The 19,400-nt window shown below is 38.5% G+C and overlaps 2 protein-coding genes across 3 annotated transcripts in view; one reads left to right on the forward strand and one right to left on the reverse strand.

Moving 5' to 3' along the window:
* The window catches only part of RBPJL (recombination signal binding protein for immunoglobulin kappa J region like), a 42,503-nt gene extending 26,948 nt beyond the window's left edge, over nt 1-15,555 (reverse strand). Inside the window, exons 1-4 of the mRNA XM_058176697.1 lie at nt 15,511-15,555; nt 15,145-15,359; nt 9,518-9,643; nt 4,853-4,923 (exon numbers count right to left, since the gene is read on the reverse strand). Of these exons, the coding sequence (XP_058032680.1) occupies nt 4,853-4,923; nt 9,518-9,643; nt 15,145-15,359; nt 15,511-15,555 (457 nt within the window). The remainder of the gene's footprint in view (nt 1-4,852; nt 4,924-9,517; nt 9,644-15,144; nt 15,360-15,510) is intronic.
* MATN4 (matrilin 4) overlaps nt 14,679-19,400 on the forward strand; it is a 48,664-nt gene continuing 43,942 nt past the window's right edge. Inside the window, exon 1 of one of the 2 annotated variants that reach the window (XM_058177969.1) lies at nt 14,679-15,218. The gene's annotated coding sequence lies outside the window, so the exon portion shown is untranslated. The other variant, XM_058177970.1, reaches the window with a different exon arrangement.

Below are 19,400 nucleotides of genomic sequence, written 5' to 3' on the forward strand. Positions count from 1 at the left end.
TAAGTGTTAAATTTGTACCCTATGGCTATCATTAAGTGCTGCAAGTGTTGCATCTTGATGAGTGTATCTTTTCTTTTATGTACACTGAGAGCGTATGTACCTAGACAAATTCCTTGTGTGTCCAATCACACTTGGCCAATAAAAAATTCTATTCTATTCTGTTCTGTTCTGTTCTATTCTATTCTAAAACAACCCTATTTAGCTTTAGTAGGTTGAACAACCCTATTTAGCTTTAGTAGGTAGACAGATTCTCAGTCATCCAGGTCATAGTTGTCTCAAAGGTGTTTTTTTTTTCCAAAAAGCAACTGGATTGTTTTTTCCTTGAGGAAGAAGAAAACATTTCACTATGCATCCAAGAAGCTTCATCAGTTCTGACAGGGGTGTGTGGAATGGAAGGCTAGGTACTGACAGTTGACTGAATGGTGGGGAGATGGAAGGGTAGGTTCTGACAGGATGACGTGTGGGGAATAGAAGGATTGTATTTCTTCGCAATCTGGTTGTTAGCACTCTCCCTGAGAGCTCTTGAGGCAACTTGAAGGCTTATCTTTGCCCTCAGGGTCACCTGAATCAGGGTGCAATTGGTTATGGAAACTTCTTGGAATCATTGCAAGGGCTGAATTGTAAACTGGAGATAGTTGGTGTCTTATTCCTCCCCCTCTGTTGAGGAAGAGGTGTTCAATTCTAACTCTTGTGTTCTGAGTCTCCGCCGGCGTCAGCTCCTCTAGTGGATGGCCCGGCATCAAGGTTGTTGCTGATTGGCTGCTCGTTTGACAGCGGGGTATAAAAGAGCTGTCAAGCGGCTCGCGCTGTTCTGTTGTTGTTGGCTGTTACCTCAGCATTGAGTTGCCTAATAAACGTTAAGCTGTTTGAGAATCGTCTCACCTCAGTCCTTGCCAGATCCTATCCTAGTAGTTAGCACTAACATAGATGGATTCTTTTATCTCTCTTTCAAACCAATGGTCTTCTCTATCCAAAATGTGGACTGTAGTAGGATGCTTCTAAGGATGAACAATTGTCTTTCATTTGCTACATATCTATTTCTTAATTTTATTTATCTTAGTTGCATACTGTATGTAGATTTCCAAGAGAGCATATGGTATAGAATGCACAATACAGCTATATTCACAATTTCTTTCAAACACATTTTTATCTGATTTCTGAATCAGACTTTAAAATATGTTTTCTTTTAAGAAACTGTACAAAAAATTATATACCTAAGCACGAAAACGGTGTAATATTCTAATAGACACATTATTATTTTTTTTGCAAAATATCTACTATTATGTATGCAACTATCTTTAATATATTAAGGTTTTTTCCTTCTGTATTTTATATATTCTTTTTTAAATATATACTTTATTTGTGCAAAAGATAAAATATAAAAAAGAAGAAAAAAGATTAAGAAAGAAAAATAGTGAAAGGGACGATGCAAAGGAACGAGGAAAGAAGAAAAGAAATGTAAAAAGAATAATTTCCAACTTTCTTTGAAACAAATATAAAACATGTTAACCTTTTGATATAAAATTCAATATTATACAGCATTTCAATAATGAAAAACAATTCTAATTGTCATATCCCAAAATTAATATAACATTTTGCTTTCTAGCAAAAAGTCCAAAAGTGGTTTCCACCTAGAAACAAAGCTAGACAAAATCTTTCTCTATTTTGCATTTTTTAAATTTGCATTATATTTTTATTTCTTGTTTTTTTGCTTTATGAGAAAAATGCGTTACAAAATTCAAAATACTATGGAAAACTGTATTTTGTGAATTCATTTTGAAACTTCATATTAAGTCAGTTTCTACTTAAATGTGAATCAAAAGAAGCACTATTCCATCATTAGCTGTTTATCATGTAATTTTAGCCCATCCCTGGGAATTAATCATGCATGTTAACAGCATGAGCTTTGCATGTTTATGCAAGTCAAACTGATATATCTTCCCCCATCAAGTAGATTTGCAAGTTCCTTTTCCTTATAAAGGAATTAAGTGCAAAGGGAAAGTGTCATCCATGCGTTTTCTTGAGCTGCAATTAGCTTCTGTTGATGAAAGAAGACACAAAATAGTGTTGCTGGTAAAGTTTTTGAAATTCTCCACCTAATACAGTCTCCTGTTTTCCACATGAGCTAAACTTAAAAGAACCATTGGATGTCTACCACCAGGGCATAAAACCCCATTCCACTGGTTCTGATTGAGACATTCTGTATATGAGCATCTAATTCTTATTCGCTCACTCCCTTCCACATGCTTGTTGAGATGCTCAGGAAATTCTAAAAGTAATTTATTTGTTTTTCTAGTTAAGCTACTACATCATCTCTGCCCAATTCAAATGAGGGTGTGGAATCTCCTGTTCCTCAGCCTGGCCTGGCCTGGCAATGCAATCAGATCAGTTTTCTAAAGTTTGAGTTTGGCATCTGCTTGGGAAATAACCTCCTTCTGCCCTCTTGTTGTGCCAGCAGATCATGAGTCTAAATTCTCTGTGGTCTGGATACAATTCCTGTAACGGCAGACCAAGCTATAACCCAATTGCTGCAAGCTTTGTGGCATTTTTCTTCTTCCAGGCTACCCGTTAAGCTAAAAAAAGGAATGCTTCATACCCAGTGCAATTAATAGATGACAAGTGAACGAAGAAACTGGAGCCAAAGTAATCTTTTTCCTAAAGGAAAACACACCTCTCTTGTTTTTCCTTGGAGCTCTTTGGCTAAGGTTGTTTGGAGAAGGTGGAAGAGCCTTAAATTAAGCAAAAGTGTGGCTGTGATTTCTTGGCTGTACACGAAAAACAAAGTGGCATGCTGTGAGAGTATATTGATCAGTGAATGGGGAACCCAGTGCCAGTAACAATGATGGCGGTAAATGTTAAATGCTTCCAATCTGTGATCTACTGCAACTCTAAGAACTTTTAAGAGGATCATAAGCTTCCTAACAAGCAGGAAGCAGCAGGTGAAGCTAAGCAGAATCACATCAGATATCTGTACAATTAGCACAGGGCCCCCCCAAGGCTGTGTGCTCTCCTCACTTCTCTTCTCTATGTATACCAATGACTGCATCTCTAACGATCCATCTGTTAAACTACTGAAGTTCACAGATGACACAACAGTGATCAGTCTTATTCGAGACAATGATGAATCCGCATATAGATGGGAGCCTTGTGGTGCAACCGGAACAATCTGGAACTGAACACATTCAAAACTGTAGAAATTGTGGTAGACTTTTGGAGAAATCCTTCCATACTTCCACCTCTCACAGTACTATACAACACAGTATCAACAGTAGAGACCTTCAAATTTCTAGGTTCTACTATATTGCAAGATCTAAAATGGACAGCTAACATCAAAAACATCATCAAAAAGCACAACAAAGAATATTCTTTCTGCGCCAACTCAGAACTGCCCAAGGAGCTGCTGATTCAGTTCTACAGAATTATTGAGTCTGTCATTTGCACCTCTATAACTGTCTGGTTTGTTTCTGCAACCCAACAAGACAGACACAGACTTCACAGGATAATTAGAACTGCAGAAAAAATAATTGCTACCAATGTGCCTTCCATTGAGGACCTGTATACTGCATGAGTCAAGAAGAGGGCCATGAAAATATTTACAGATCCCTCACATCCTGGACATAAACTGTTTCAACTCCTACCCTCAAAACGACGCTATAGAGCACTGCACACCAGAACAACTAGACACAAGAACAGTTTTTTCCCAATGCCATCACTCTGCTAACCAAATAATTCCCTCAACACTGTCAAACTATTTACTAAGTCTGCACTACTATTAATTTTCTCATCATTCCCATCACCCATCTCCTTCCACTTATGACTGTATGACTATAACTTTGTTGCTTGTATCCTTATGATTTATATTGATATTGTTTCCTGATTGCTTATTTGTACCCTACGACTATCATTAAGTGTTGTACCTTATAATTCTTGATGAAAGCATCTTTTCTTTTATGTACACTGAGAGTGTATGCACCAAGACAAATTCCTTGTGTGTCCAATCACACTTGGCCAATAAAAAATTCTATTCTATTCTATTTTCAATTTTTGCATTTCTTGCTATTTTGTAGTGGGCTTTTTATCCAGATGGTAAGAGTTGCATTTGGAGGCAGAGATATGCCAAATCAAGTAGTAGGTATGTGCTCAGTCTTTTGTGATGATGACCAATGGGAAGTGAGCATCAGCTGGCTGCTGAAGGCTGAAGATCTATCACTGCTCCACTTTGTGACAACTCGATTCCTATCTACCCTCTGTTACTAAAACAAGAAATAAAAGTATCATGTATGAAAATAAAACATACAGGGGGAAAGCCCCTTAAATATATTAATCTGTGATCTTATTTCCTTCTTCCTTTTTTGTTATTTCTTTTGAATAGTATGTAAATATTGTTTATCTCTGTGTGCCTATTAATGGCTCATTTGTCTGAATGCCAAGAATCAAACATGACTGAGTGGAAGGAAAAAAAGATGCTCAAGTTTCCTAGTTGAAACAATGGCTGAGTTTGTCCGCAGGTTATGAGTAATCATTGTGTCTTCTTATTGCTAGTTGATGTTCATGGATGTATTCTGCTAGTCTTAGATAGACAGAAGACTACAATACATATATTTTCTTCTATTGGAACTGTAATAGATATTCAATTCTATTAGGATATTACAGATAGATTTGGCATTCAGGATTATCAGTCTCATCTAGGTGCACCCAATAACTTTTATGATGGGTACCTGGATTTTGCAGTCCAGTTACAGTAGGTCAAATAATTTTTTTTATCCTAATTTAGAAGGTTTCCACAAATAGTTTCCAAACTTCTATAATTCTAATTCTTGGGAAACGAAGAATGAACTAAAATGGATTATACCTTTAATTTCGTTCTTCTTTTGTTTCCAGCCTGGTCCACTGAGATACACACATGGGGGTGGGCAGAAGAATCTGATAAGAAAAGAAAAGAAAATTCGGTGTAGAAAACAGTTAAACTAGGAAAGTTTCTTTAACTTTTTATTTATATTTATTATTTTATAAATTACATGAAGAAGGTTTTCAGGAGAGCAATGCATAGGAAAGCAAACCGTAGTTTAGCATGATGTATAAATTCAAAGTTATGATCTGGCAAAGAAAGAGGTTAACTTCTGTCTTCCTGATAATTTTACATGGGGCTCTAAAAGTGCCCCTTGATTTCACTAAAATATCCTCTGGGTCTAAAAAATTATTTAGTAAAAATTGGAAAGTTCAATCTGTTGAAAGAAGTCATCTTATTAAGCTTCAATTGATGTTTTTAATTGTTTTGGAAAACAGATTTCCTCATACTATTAGTGTTTTTCACCTTATGGATTAAAACAGATAAAGAATCTCTTTCATTATTTATGTAACATAATTATATACCCTTGAGACTGGATTCATGTGGATTATGCTTAATTTTTAACTTAACTTTAACTTTTGTGACTACCTCAAATAGTTCATTTTTCAAAGAATAACATATTGTACCTGTATGATTGTGTCTATGACATGGGTACCGATGTTTAGCAGTAACGTGTTTTACTCAAACTAATTTTGGGGATTTGCACAACATAGAAAGTAGTGAACTAAAAATAGAGCTGGCTTCACTCAAAACACCAGGTTAATATGTAGCTGGCTAGTTCAATGTGTATGTTTAATAGTAGTAATCTCCCTCAGAAATGTTGTGAATTAGAGTGCAAAATGTCTAGATTTCTTTTCCATTTCTGATTCTAATTTTTCTTCATGACCATAACAGAATAGTAGAGTTGGAAGGGACCTTGGAGGTCTTCTAGTCTAATCCATATCTCAGGCAGAAAACCCTGTACCATTTCAGACAAATGGTTGTCAAATCTCTTCTTAAAAACTTCCAGTGTTGGAGCATTCACAACTTCTGGAGGCAAGTCTTTCCATTGATTAATTGTTCTAACTGTCAGGAAATTTCTCCTTAGTTCTAGGTTGCTTCTCTCTCTGATTACTTTCCTCCCATTGCTTCATGTCCTGCCCTTAGGTGCTTCGGAGAATAGCTTGATCTCTGCCTTCTGGCGCAATCCTACGACAAGCTGCTGTGGTAGGAAGAAGATTAGGCTGAGAGTTATTGGCTGAATTCACAAAGCACTAAGTCAAAAATAAAATGGTGCCATATACAAACCCTGCCAATGACTGGTCCTAAGTCATCTATTAAACTATATAACTCAATGTAGATATGTTCAAAGCCATGTCTAAGCCTAAACCCATGTCACACAAGCTTTCAGATTAACCCTGCATATATCCTGGAGATCTGCAGAAACATAGAAACACCACAAAATACATGCAAATATTTTTAAAGCGTTTGGATTGGATAGATTGCAATTGTAAATAAAAAGTGACACTAAAAAAATAATTCAAACCCATAAATCTTGCTCCTTCTCTGATCATAAATTGTGTTCAGAAATTCTTTTGTTTCTTTAAGCACAATTATCATGTTTCCCCCAAAATAAGACCCTGTCTTATATTTTTTTTGAACCCTGAAATAAGTGCTTGGCCTTGCCATGCGCTCAAAAGCCCAACTGGGCTTATTATCAGGGGGTGTCTTATTTTGGGGGAAACAGGGTACTTTCTATTGTGTAAAATAGGAATTTGCTTTCCTTTTTTTAATGTTTCCAGTTTCAGACATCTGTACAAAGCAGACATAATGACATCTGTACAAAGCAGACATAATGAACTCATCAGCCTTGCTCTATGGAAGATGGTGATACTTATACAGGGGTAAAACTTTCATTTTATATCTAAGTAGAAATAAATCTTATTCCTATGATTTTTTTCTGGCCTGGAATATGGAATCCTCAACAGATTAAAAACAGAGATTACATTCCCAGGCAAAACCTTAAACCAGCTCACACCACAGATTCAAAGATTTGAAAAAATGTTTTCTTGAGTGGTATTTGAATCTTCAAATTCAGATGAATAGCTGAGATTCATACCACATTGGTACTGCATAAAACATCTGTAACAATAAAGATGATAATTAATAATAATGAAAAAACCATAATGAGTATTTGCATATTCCCGTGCAACAGTAATATCCTTGAGGTTACTAATTGCAGAGTGTTATAGAGCCCATACTATTTCACACTATTCCATGCTATTTCAAGCTTTACTTAACAAGGTCAGAGGTAAATCTTAATTTCTTTCATGGGAAAAAGCTGAAACAAATCAATTTTCTGTGCTATTGCCACAATAGAGTTGAGTCAGACAACTTTCAAATCATGCCAATTTGTTGAAATAGATGAGAGCATGTAATTGTTTAGGGATTTGGCTTGCTTGCAAAGGGAAAAATGTGAAAGATTGATTCAAACCCTACTGTCTATGCGCTGCCACAATCTGGAACATCCTGGAGCTTTTGCAGAGAAAAAGAGGTGAACAGGCTGAAAGAAGTTGAATGTAAAGGTATCTCTGGCATGGAATCTATCCTCTTCCCTGTTTCCCTTCCCACATGATGACCCAGGAAACAGGATAACCTGACCAGATCAATAACGATAAACTTCTTAAAGTGGGTGTGGAAAAAAGTCACTTTCCATGTATTCAGGCCATGGTCACCTCTGACCCAAACTGTCCCCAAAACAAGGGAAATCACAGTTTTTAGATGTAGATAATTGACAAACCTCCCACTAGGAAATTAAAGTGATCCAGAGCCTCTGGATAATTCATTCACATCATGAAAGAAGTGGGAACAGGCATCTGGCCAGGTTCCGACCAGCTATCAGCAGTTCCGTAATGAATTATTTAGGAATAAGTGGCAGCTGCAAAAAAGTTTTGTTTCCATTAGGAAATCAGGAGCCAATCCAGAAGAATCTATGACAATGCAGAACCTTTGAGAAAGATTTCCATTTTCTAGTGATGGGACATCGGCCAACTATATGAGAACATGTGTGCAAGTGTACAACTTCAAGCTGAGATACTGCTTTCCATCTGGCTGTCAATGCACAGCCCTAATTGGAAATAAAAACCGTCCCTGCCTTGCCATGGCACAATTGCCTCTGGAAGCTTTTTCCTTTCCTTGGCTCAATGGGAAGCATGGCTCCCTTGCGGTTGCTTTTAGAAGATCAGAAAGTACCACTTTAAACAAGGAAGTGCCAAATTTTCATACATGAACAGAAGCAGTGATAACTGTCAATGAGATGTGAAACTATTTGTTCTCTTCAGGGCTAAAGTATGGGAGATTCTGAATTGGATCAGCATTATATAACCAATAAATGGCAAATGGCAAAATACAATATTACTATTATTGCATCTCAGCTAGTGGCGGAATTCTTTTTAACCCTTGTAAATTTCCTAGATAGGGGAGTGACCAGGAAATTAATTGGTGAGTGAGAAAGGGCATACCAAACTATAAATCAGAATAGGCAAACTGTTTTTATTAAATGTTTTGGAACTAATATAAACAGAGAGATAAAAGAAAAAAAGAGTAAAATACAAATAACTCAAAAAATAGGACTAAATTGTAGTGGAGATTATAGATCTCTGATATATCATTAACTGTTTATGAATTATAAAACATGCTTTACAAAATTAAGCATTGCTATTAATGCTTTTTATTATTTTATTATATTATTATTTAAACTGAGAATGTATATTATGGATCTTGATTAACACAGTGCAGTAAAAATAACTGACTGAAATGATAAGCTAAACTGGATCAATATTGAGAATCTATTCTAATTGGATCTAATCCTATGATAATAGAATAGAATAACAGAGTTGGAAGAGACCTTGGAGATCTTCTAGTCCAATCCCCTACTTAGGCAGGAAAACTTATACCATTTCAGACAAATGGTTATCCAGTCTCTTCTTAAAAACTTCCAGAGTTGGAGCATTTACAACTTCTGGAGGCAAGTTGTTTCACTGATTAATAGTTCTAACTGTCAGGAAATTTCTCCTTAGTTCTAAGTTGCTTCTCTCCTTGATTAGTTTCCACCCATTGCTTCTTGTTCTACCCTCAGGTGCTATTGGAGAATAGCTTGACTCCCTCTTCTTTGTGGCAGCCCCTGAGATATTGGAACACTGCTATCATGTCTCCCCTAGTCCTTCTTTTCATCAAGCTAGACACACCCATAATTTCAGCAACCGCTCTTTATGTGTTTTAACCTCCAGTCCCCTAATCATCTTTGTTGCACTTCTCTGCACTCTATTAAAATATTGACTCCCTCTATATAGAAAAATCCAAATTATGAATGAGATACACATCTATGTACTAAGATGTAGTCCAGGAATGTTCCAGTTAGAATAGTCCCAGCTCCCAAATTGTAAAGCAATGCCTCTCAGCATCTATCACAATTTGTGAAGCTTTTGGAAATTGAATTTTAGCATCTTCCAGAAGACCCCTATCTGGGTAAACCAGGCATTTATAGAAATCAATGGACTATCAAGAGATCCACAGTATACTTCACATAGTGTGCACTCATGTGCAAAGAAGTAAAGTTATGCTTTCTAAACTATTACAGAAATTTCCAGTGAAATCTACTTTTAACAGGAAGTTCAAATTGTTTCCTACCTTTTTTCATTCCCATATGATTTCTGAGCAACTTTTGCATGTAGTATCAGCACTGTCTGATCAGAAGGGAGCTGAAGATATCTATTCACAACATCTTGGAGAGGGTAAATTTGCTCTGGATTGGACCTTTATGGAAGATAGTCAACAGTACATATTTCAAATTTAGGAAAAATAAAGAAAAATGCCAAGAAAGTGAAAAAGAAATAGAAAAAAGTAAATGTAGTTATAATCTTTCTCTTAGTTGTGTTATCTTAACAAACTACAGCAATCCACTGATGTGGGTATTTCAGAGTCTTTCCATCTTGGGCCATATAATATAGATAGTCTTCAGCTTAGACCAAGGGGCAGAATGGTGGCTCAGTAGTTAGGTTGGCGGGCTTGTTGGCTGGAAAGACAGCAGCCCAGGTTCGAGATCTGAGTGCCATGTGATGGGGTGAGCTCCCATCCTTGCCTCAGCTTCTGCCAATCTAGCAGTTTGAAATCATGTGAATGCAAGAAGATAAATAGGCACAACTTTGGTGGGAAGGTAACAGAGCTCCATAATGTCATGCTGGCCACGTGACCATAGAAATGTCTTTAGGTAGTGCTGGCTCAATGGCCTTGAAACAAAGTTGAATAACCCCCGCCCCCATAGTTGGCAACAACTAGTGGAGTAAAATTCTCTCCCTGTGAACCATTACAACCATTTATTGAGCAATGGAAATTCTGGTCCCATTTGTGGTTATAAGTTGAGGACTACCTGAAATCTTGCAGCACTAATCATATCTAAACATATTTTTTCATGGTTTTTTCAATTGGCTGTCCACTAATCCCAGCGAGAAAAGTTCTGTTTTCAGTTGAATGTTAATCTTTAAACTTCTTTGTATCATTATGTGTATTTGAACCCTAAAATCTCTGGCTTTTGTATAAGTTCACAGACATGATAAAATGTCCCTTTATGTTGTCCATATCTGCAACATAAATTTGAAGTTTTATAAATTCTAGACAATTTTTCTAGAGTCAGTAGGGAGGAAGTGTTATATACCTAAAAATATGCACACTTATTCAGAAACCCAAGTGAATCAGTTTGGGGATAAAGCAGAAAGCATCTGCATTAATGTGAGTAGATGAACAAATAAAAGTAATTTCATTATTAGTATCTATTATCACCTGCTCAACCAAGTAAAAAGGTGCAGTATGCTTTCCAGGATCAAATTGCAGATCTTTCAGAGAGGCACAAAATAGTAATTGAGAACTTCAACCATCTAACATCTGTTGGGAAGCAAATAATAGCTTTATTGGTTATGCTTCTAATGCATTTGAATAAACCCTCTCATTTTTTCTCCTCTCTTTAGTCTGTACTATCACTATTAATGTTTCTAATAATAAAGGAGAAAAACAATTTCTCTCCAGACATTAGTTAGTATGCATAAAGATCTAGGAAGATGTTCAATTATACCAACTCAAAATTTGATGAACATGTTTTATCATTGATATTTCCAGTTGACCAGTCTTCAATACCACTTGCTTCTGCACAAGCATGAACACAGAAAATCAAGGCAGATTAAAGGGTGAACAATTCTTGTGCGCCAAGAACATTTTATGCAATTAAACATATCAGGACAGAAAGCAATGGAATGTGATTAGAGTTGCTGCACAGACAACTCAAGTACATTCAAGATGAGGTACAAGGATAATGTGTTCCAAGATGCTTGTTTATCCTTTTAGGAATCATGAGTATTTTGCAAATCTCAATCTTAGCCTCTTCATGTTTCTATGCATGATTTTTCCTGTTTATTGTTAGTTCAATAACTGAAAATCAAAGACAACCAAAAGTATCACCCCGATGAAGCAGGATTGCTAGGAACTTTAAAGATAGCACACCTGAATAATAACAATGGTCATTGTAAAAGCCCATCATAATGGAGAATTGAATTATGTAGACTAGAAGAAGGTAATGTTTGGGAATTGGTTTTGACAATACAAAAAGTGTATTCTCATAAAAGTGTATTCTCATAAAAAGTGTATTCTCGTGCTATAGAATAGGGTTGTCAAACTCAAGGCCCAGGGGCCTGATCCGGCCTGCAGTGTGCTTAGATCTGGCCTGAAGGACCACTCTAGAAACAGCAAAGGATCGGTCCCTGGTGCCTCTGCCAGCAAATGGAGCTCGGGAGGGCCATGTGCAGGAGGTCATCGCAGCTGAAAACGGAGCTTGGGAGCCCATTTTCGCTGGCAGAGTGCTCAGGTACCCCCAACAGGAGTCAAGCTGGCCACACCACCCTGGCCACGCCCACCCCAGCTCTCCAAGGTCAAAAACAACCGTGATGCTGCCCTCAGTGAAATCGAGTTTGACACCCCTGCTATAGAAGAAGCCTCAGCATTTACACAATATTTAGGGTAGTAGGCATGGTCCCATGTCATGCATTTATCAGATGGCAAATTGCTGCGGTCACTCCTCATAAACCTATTTCAGCCATTTTTCTACCAGCATTTGCCATCTCCACCAAACATGATGTTTCCCGAGTTCTTTCATGCCTTTCATTTCTCCTGTCTCTATTGTTGATCCCAATTTTTCTCCAGGCTTCCAACAAGGGACTGCAGAGGAGAGCAGAGTTCCATAATTTTATTCAGGAAAGAAGGCATGGGCGCACCACCACCATGATTTTAGTAGTAATATAGTAGAAGAAAATAGGGCCTAATTGTGCAATTATGAAATAATGTCCAGAACTGTAACTTCCAGATGGAGCATTATTTTCAGAATGTGGCTCGACCACTCTTACTCATTTCAGCATCCTGAAAACAATTAGGGATGTCACTATGATTTATGTATTTTTAAATTTATTTAACTTTATAGCTGGCCATCTCAGTCAATGACTCTGGACAGCTTACAATTCAATTGGTTGCTTACGTGCTAGTTTTTCTATATTTGTTTATTTTAGCCCTCCTGCCTCCTCCTTGCCCCTCCCAAGAGACATGGTGTTCAACACCTAGTCAGTTTCAATCATTACATTTTTACAAGGCAAATCATGGCTAGATCTGCCTTTCTTCCTAGGGCTGGGAGAGACTACTGGTCCAGAATCCTCCAGCAGGCTTCCATGCCACAATCAAAACTACAACTCGGTTTTCCCTGCTCCTAGTCTAGGGAAAACCAAACCAAATTAGCTTTCTATTTTTACTAGATAAGGTAAGGGAGTCTTGAAAGTCCAAGTCTGCAGATCAACTTATAACTAGCATAATAAAGATGGAGTTACTCCAGTGGTGGCATTCAAAATTTTTTACTACCGGTTCTGTGGCATGGCTTGGTGGGCATGGCAGGGGAAGGATACTGCAAAATCTCCATTTCCTCCCCAGTCCTGGGGGAAGGTTACTGCAAAATCCCCATTCCCTCCCCATCCCACTAACCTGCTTTCCAGCTCCTTTCTCCTGTGCAGGGCAACAAAAGAAGACCCAGCTGAGCAGCTGCGACTCAGGAAGCAGCTAATCGATCTGGGGTAGGGCCAGCCAGAGGTGGTATTTGTCGGTTCTCCGAACTACTCAAAATTTCCCCTACTGTTTCGCCCGAATCGGTCAGAACTGGCTGAATACCACCTCTGAGTTACTCCTAATCTTCTTCCTCTCTCCCCTGGACCAAGGAATCTTTTCTGATATGCTCTTGCTTCCTCCTATGTTTTCTGGGTCTGCTAAACATTCCATTACCCATCTTCCTGAAGATATTAAAATTCACTTGAAAATAATCACTTGAATGAATCTCAGAATTGTGGCATTGGAAGAGATCACAATGTGGTGGAAAACCAATTAAATTATCTATGACAGGCAGTATCTAGCCTCTTCTTAAAATCCTTTGGATTGATCCAGCTCTGAAGAAGCTTCTTGGATGAGAAAGAAAACCAAAAAGTCCAGTTACCTCTTTTAAAAAGCACCTTCAAAGAAAAACCAAAAAGTCCAGTTACCTCTTGAAAAAAGCACCTTTGGGACTTCAGAATGAATGGGCCCCCAATCTTCATAGGTAGACTGATCCATTGTTGTACACATTGTAAATCAGAAAGGCTTTCCTTAGATTTAAACAAATTTGAGGTAGCAAGAACTTTTTGGTCCAAGTTTCTGTGGCCAGAGTAATTAGTTCTCAACCTTCTTCTTTGTGGCTTCCTTCTATATACCCAAAAACGACTAATGTCTCCATCAGCATCATGGAGGTATATAAGACTTAGGATTCCATCTTCACTGGTTAAGCAGAAATGCTAAACTTAGGGTGAGAATGATGGAAACGATATGATTTGCAAGCATTAAGGGTGATTTTTTTTTTCTTGTGCCAGATGGACAAAAAAATTCCCCAGCAGCAATGGAAACATGAGTCAGAGATCTAATTTCTCTAGCAATGACGCTACTGGAGATCTGGATTTTCACATTAACATTCTTTTAAACGTTTTTATTGTGACAATGGGGTGTTAAAAGCAGTGTACTGAATGCAATTCGTATTGCATGATTTCCCATTTTTGATAGAGATTACTTATCTCTGATTGACTTTTAATCAGACTATGGTGTGATACTCACAATTAGCCCAATTACAGAAGTCTTAGACAACAGGGATTTACAATTCCTCCAATTGTCTCATTGTATGACCCACAATACCAAATAAATCGTATTATCCGGATTTTAAAAAATGAATTGCTTTTGCACATCTTGCACAAGTAAAATACTGGTGTAAAGTTTTTCTTTAGAACTGTCTCTAAGGCAGGGGTCTCCAACCTTGGCAGCTTTAAGACTTGTGGACTTCAACTCCCAGAGTTGAAGTCTGGGAGTTGAAGTCCACAAGTCTTCACGTTGCCAAGGTTGGAGACCCCTGCTCTAAGGGAAATCTCTGAACGGTTGCACTACTACTTGTCCCTGAAGATTCTCATTCATCCAGGTCAGGTTGTCCCCAAAGGTGTTTTTTTTTCCAAAAAGCAATTGGACTTTCTTTTTCCTTGAAGACTTTTCCCTTCTGACAGAACTGAAGAAGCTTCTTGGATGAGAAGCGAAAACGTCTTCAAGGAAAAATAAAGTCCAGTTGCCTTTTGAAAAAAAGCACCCTTTGGCGTTGCACTACTGTAGCATTCCCGTGTTTGGCTTGCTGTAAAACTAGGGAGGCTTAATGTGCAGAAGAAGCGGAGGGAAGACTTCTCTGCAGGAGTCCATTCAGGAGACGGTGCCCCGGATTTTCATTTGCACTAAAGTTGGACTTCGCTTATCTCCCAGATGTCAGCGATTGTGCAGGAGACACAGTGCTATTAGGACTTCCTGCCCTTCACCGTGTCTCAAAGGCGCCCAGCTAAGCCCACCACCATCAGCCCTCCAAGGAGATCTTCGTGGCAGAGGGGGGTTCGTGCCTGGCATGGTGGGGGGGACCCCGCGCGCGGCGCCACCCATCCTGCCCGCTGAGGTGGGTGGCTGGGTGGGGCTGAAGCAGGGGAGCCCCGCTTCCCGCAGAGACAGCCCCGCTCTTTAGCCCCGCAGAAGAAGGGGTCAGCCTTCCTCCCCTCCCCTCCCCGCCTCTCCTTTCCAGCTTCTCGGTTAAAGACAGCGCTCGCCTCTCTGGCTCCTTTCAGTCCGAGAAACAGTCCGAGCAGCTGGCTCTCCACCCACCGCTCCGCTCTTCCCGCCCGCTTTACCTGGACCAAGACCGCGGAGAAGCCGTCCTCCCAACCTCCGCTGATTCTCCCGCCGAGCCTTCCTGCCGGCCCAGGTGAGTGAGGGGTTCCGGGGATAGTCGGGCACCTGCAAGAGGAAAGCACGACGCTAAGCATGCCCCCACCGTGGCAAGTTTGCGCCGGCAGTCTGGCGATTGATCGCCATCATCTCCAAAGGTGAGTTCCTGAGGAATCGTCTGACCATGTGCAAAGTGCAAAGCCCAAGGATTCTTTTGGCCGCTGCTTTGAGAAAGCCTGGAAAGCTAAGAAGGGGCCTGAGTCGCGTGGGGCTGCAAATATCTATTCACACTTGAGTGTGAGAATAGGGCTTCCCCCTCACATACAAACCACCCCCAAATCTGACTTCCGACTGAGGCTTGCTGGTACTGCCATCTGGCCTGTAGAGACTAAGGCATTTGCAGCATTTTAACTTTTCTTGGAAGTCCTTTGGGAAAAGATTACAAAATATTGAAAGAAACAAGCGGACTAGCAGTTCTCCAAATAGCCAAGGCCAAGTAGCTTTGAACCTACTTTTCTTTCTTTCTTTCTTTCTTTCTTTCTTTCTTTCTTTCTTTCTTTCTTTCTTTCTTTTTTAAATATTTTTTTTATTTTAAATACAAATAATACAAACATAATACATATATATCCACCCATAAACATATGTTTATGTTTAACCTACTAGTTCCTTACATTTCCACTGACAGTTTGTTAAGCAGTTGTACAACTTCTTTTTGTGGTACTTGGTTAAATGTGTGAAGGCAATTTTTGTATCGGCTTAATTGTCCAACAGGTGCTTTTTTCAGAGGCAACGGGATTTTCTTGCTTTTTTCTTTGAAAATGTTTCACATCCCATCCAAGAAACGTCTTCAGCTCTGACTGGATGATTTATCCATATCCTGATTCCATTCCCCACCATCCAGTCAGAGCTGAAGAAGCTTCTTGGATGGGAAGTGAAATGTCTTCAAAGAAAAAACAAGAAAGTCCAGTTGCTGTTTGAAAAAAGCACCTTTGGGACAAGCATGACCTGGATGACTGAGAATCTCCATGGACTATCGGCTTGATTCTAACTAGGAAGTATATATAAAATCTTTCTTTTCTACTGTAGAGCATAATTTAGTATGTATGACCAGTCATTTACTTTTACTCATGCTCTTTTTTTCTTCACTTGATTTATTATTTCCTATCCTTTTAAAATCTCTATCATCCTCCCAGTTAAAGTCTCTTGCCTTTAAAATCCCAGGATGTGTATATCCTTCTGACATCAAGGTTTATCTTTGCCAGAAAGCGGAGAGAGATAATGAGGAACCCGAGGGAACAGTCCTACTCCCACCAACCTGCTCACTGAGGTTTGTCAGCCCAAAGTTTCAGCCTAGGGAGACAAATTAGGCAGCTCATTTGTGTGTGGTGGTGGTGGGAGATAGTGTCTTATTCTGAGCCAGATTATTGCTCCATCTCTTGTCTGGCTGGGTGCTGATTCTTCAAGGTTTCAAGCAGGAAGCTTTCCCACCACTGTGTGGTAATGATGGGGATTGAAGCTGGAAAGTACTATGAAGCCATGTAATCAAGGCAAGAAGCACCTCCAATGACATCAAGGGAGACTCGGTTAGAATTGCAGATTTCATTTGAGGCACGTCTGTAGGTCAAAGCCAGCAAGTGGCTGAAACATATCGCTGGCCAGAGGTAGCAAGAAGGCAACATGCATGCCCTGAGATATTAATGAATTCTCAAAGGCAGATGCTTGAGTCAGATTCATCACATACAGTGATTCTTCTATATTTATTGCTTTCACAGTACACCAGGGCAACACTCAATCAAATATATCATTGACAAATATACTATTGACAAATGACCTAAGTAAAATGGATATAGACACTTCCCCCCTCACACACGCACACATTATAGGGAACCATATCTTTCCCAATATGGTACTCTAAATATATTGGACTATTTTGTCCTTTATTCCTGCTTATCTTACTGATTAGGGGTATTGGACATAATAGGCTAACCCATTTGTAGCTATTAAACTGGGAAAGACTGGTATAAACTTTGTCCTAAATGGGGAAAAAGCCATCATTATTGTATATACTGTATGAAAAAGAAGAGCATATCCTATTGGCCCTCATGGACTTTCCAAAGCAGAACTCCACTTTTTCTTATTGTTTAGCACAGACCTACCCATTTATTAAGACTCTCTTTCATAACCTATGATCCATGCTATTGAAGATCTATGGTTTCCAGCCAGTTTTATCTTAAGAGATGGTGATTGGCCACATTGTGAGCTTTGTGGCTTAGTAAGAATTGGAATCTGGATCTAATCAGTCCTCTTCCACCACTCAGTTGCTATTCATCAAGCTATTTTAAGAGATGAGTTGCCAATAGAGAAGAAAGAAATCAGGTGTGTGAATTTAAGACATAATCAATTGATTATGTTTTTTTCCCATTCTTAATCATTAGCTCAGAACAATATCAGTAATTTAACAAACTGGATTTGTCTAGATAAAGAAAAGATAGAATGACAGTTTGAGATATTTTTTTCTCATCTCTCACCCTTTGTAATTTTTGAGTTCCTGCCACCCATATATTACTGATAGAGAATTTCATGGGAACTTAAAAAAATAATTCTACATTTTTCTTTACATCCTAAATCCATTTGTGGCAGAAACACAGAATACTGGGAATATTGTAAGACCTACTTATTGCTATATAATACAAAATCAGAACATTTCCTATTACAGTTGTAATAAATTTGTGTTTATAGAGATGCAGCAGTCATGGTACATTTTCTGCTGTTTTTAATATTGAAGACTTTGGATTTGCTCATTCAGTGCTGCTCTGGAATGTGAAATGCTTTTTACAGCTGTCTCTTTGTGGCTGTACTTTTTTCTTTTACTTCAATTAAGATGCTTCACTGCAGTGCTCTTAAGCATGACAAGGTCTAAACAGGTGTACTGATTTACACTGAATGTATACCTTCAAAATACATACCATAATTGTTGGTGTGTGCAGTAAAGTTTGCATAAATAACCAATGACTTTCAGCATGTTCTCTAAGTTTTTCTGCATGCAGAATCAATTAAGGAACTACAAGTATCAGGCCAGAGTTTGTTATAGTTATAGTTCCTTAATTGAATAAAATCAAATCATTTCTTTGTTCTTCCACATAGCCCTGAGAGATATGCAAAATTAATCAACATATTTCCTACATAATGTCTATATCCTTTGTGCAAGACATGGCAAAGGAACTGAGCAAACTCTGAAAGGACACTTGCTTATATATAGTGTTTTTTTTAAAGATTTGGCTAATTCTAATAATTCTAATATTATGGAAGCTATCTCCAGAGAATGTTAACCATCGATTAATGGTTCAATTTCCATTGAAGTTTTCTGTTGCTTACACCTAAGACTCATCCCAATTTCATGTAAACATGTATAGTTTATATTTACAACAGTACTCATAAACTTGCAACAGGTATCAGTATGCCAAGTTGTAAGTCATGTCCCTTTGAGATGATCCTTGGTTTCTGTGCTTCATGCATTAGGTAGTATTAAAAACATTTGTTTAAAATTTTACCAAGAATGAAACATTTTAACAAGGTTAGGTACAATACACATCCACCCCCCATGTAAAGCTGCATATCTTCAAAGGAAGAAAATATGTGTGTTTTAGGTGAAAATCCCAGGGCTAAATTGGGCTAAGTCCATCCTGAAATCAGCTGCTTCAATGTTAGTTAAAAAACCATAAAGCTGGGGCTAAGTTGCAGAGAAAGCCAGTTTGGGGCAGTGATTAAGGCATCAGGCTAAAATTTGAGATACTGTGAGTTCTAATCCCACCCCCTCCACCCACCACCAAGGTCTGTAACTTTGAGCCAGTCACTTTCCCTCTTTTCTGAAAAATCTTGCCAGAAAAATGTCAGGGACTTTGCAGGCAGCCTTGAATGAAAGGCGGGGGGGGAGACTTTTTTGTGATTGAGTGAAATTCTTATTAGGAGAGAATCGTATATAGCAGAAAATGTGAGCGGAGAGAAAAATATTCTGTAGAATGTTCCATTTTTCCAAGAAACCATTAAAAAAAAACCTGGCTCCAAACCCCTTGAGTTATTGTGACTTTTCCCTTGAAACTGAATGCTTCAGGCTAGCAAAATAAATTACTTTTCAAATTTAGGCCTGCATCCCCTGCAGGGATCGCCAGATCTGTATATAGTCTTGTAAAAGCTGTGGTGGTAGCTAAAACTTATGAGG

Source organism: Ahaetulla prasina, chromosome 3 (assembly GCF_028640845.1).
Source record: "Ahaetulla prasina isolate Xishuangbanna chromosome 3, ASM2864084v1, whole genome shotgun sequence".
NCBI lineage: Eukaryota > Metazoa > Chordata > Lepidosauria > Squamata > Colubridae > Ahaetulla > Ahaetulla prasina.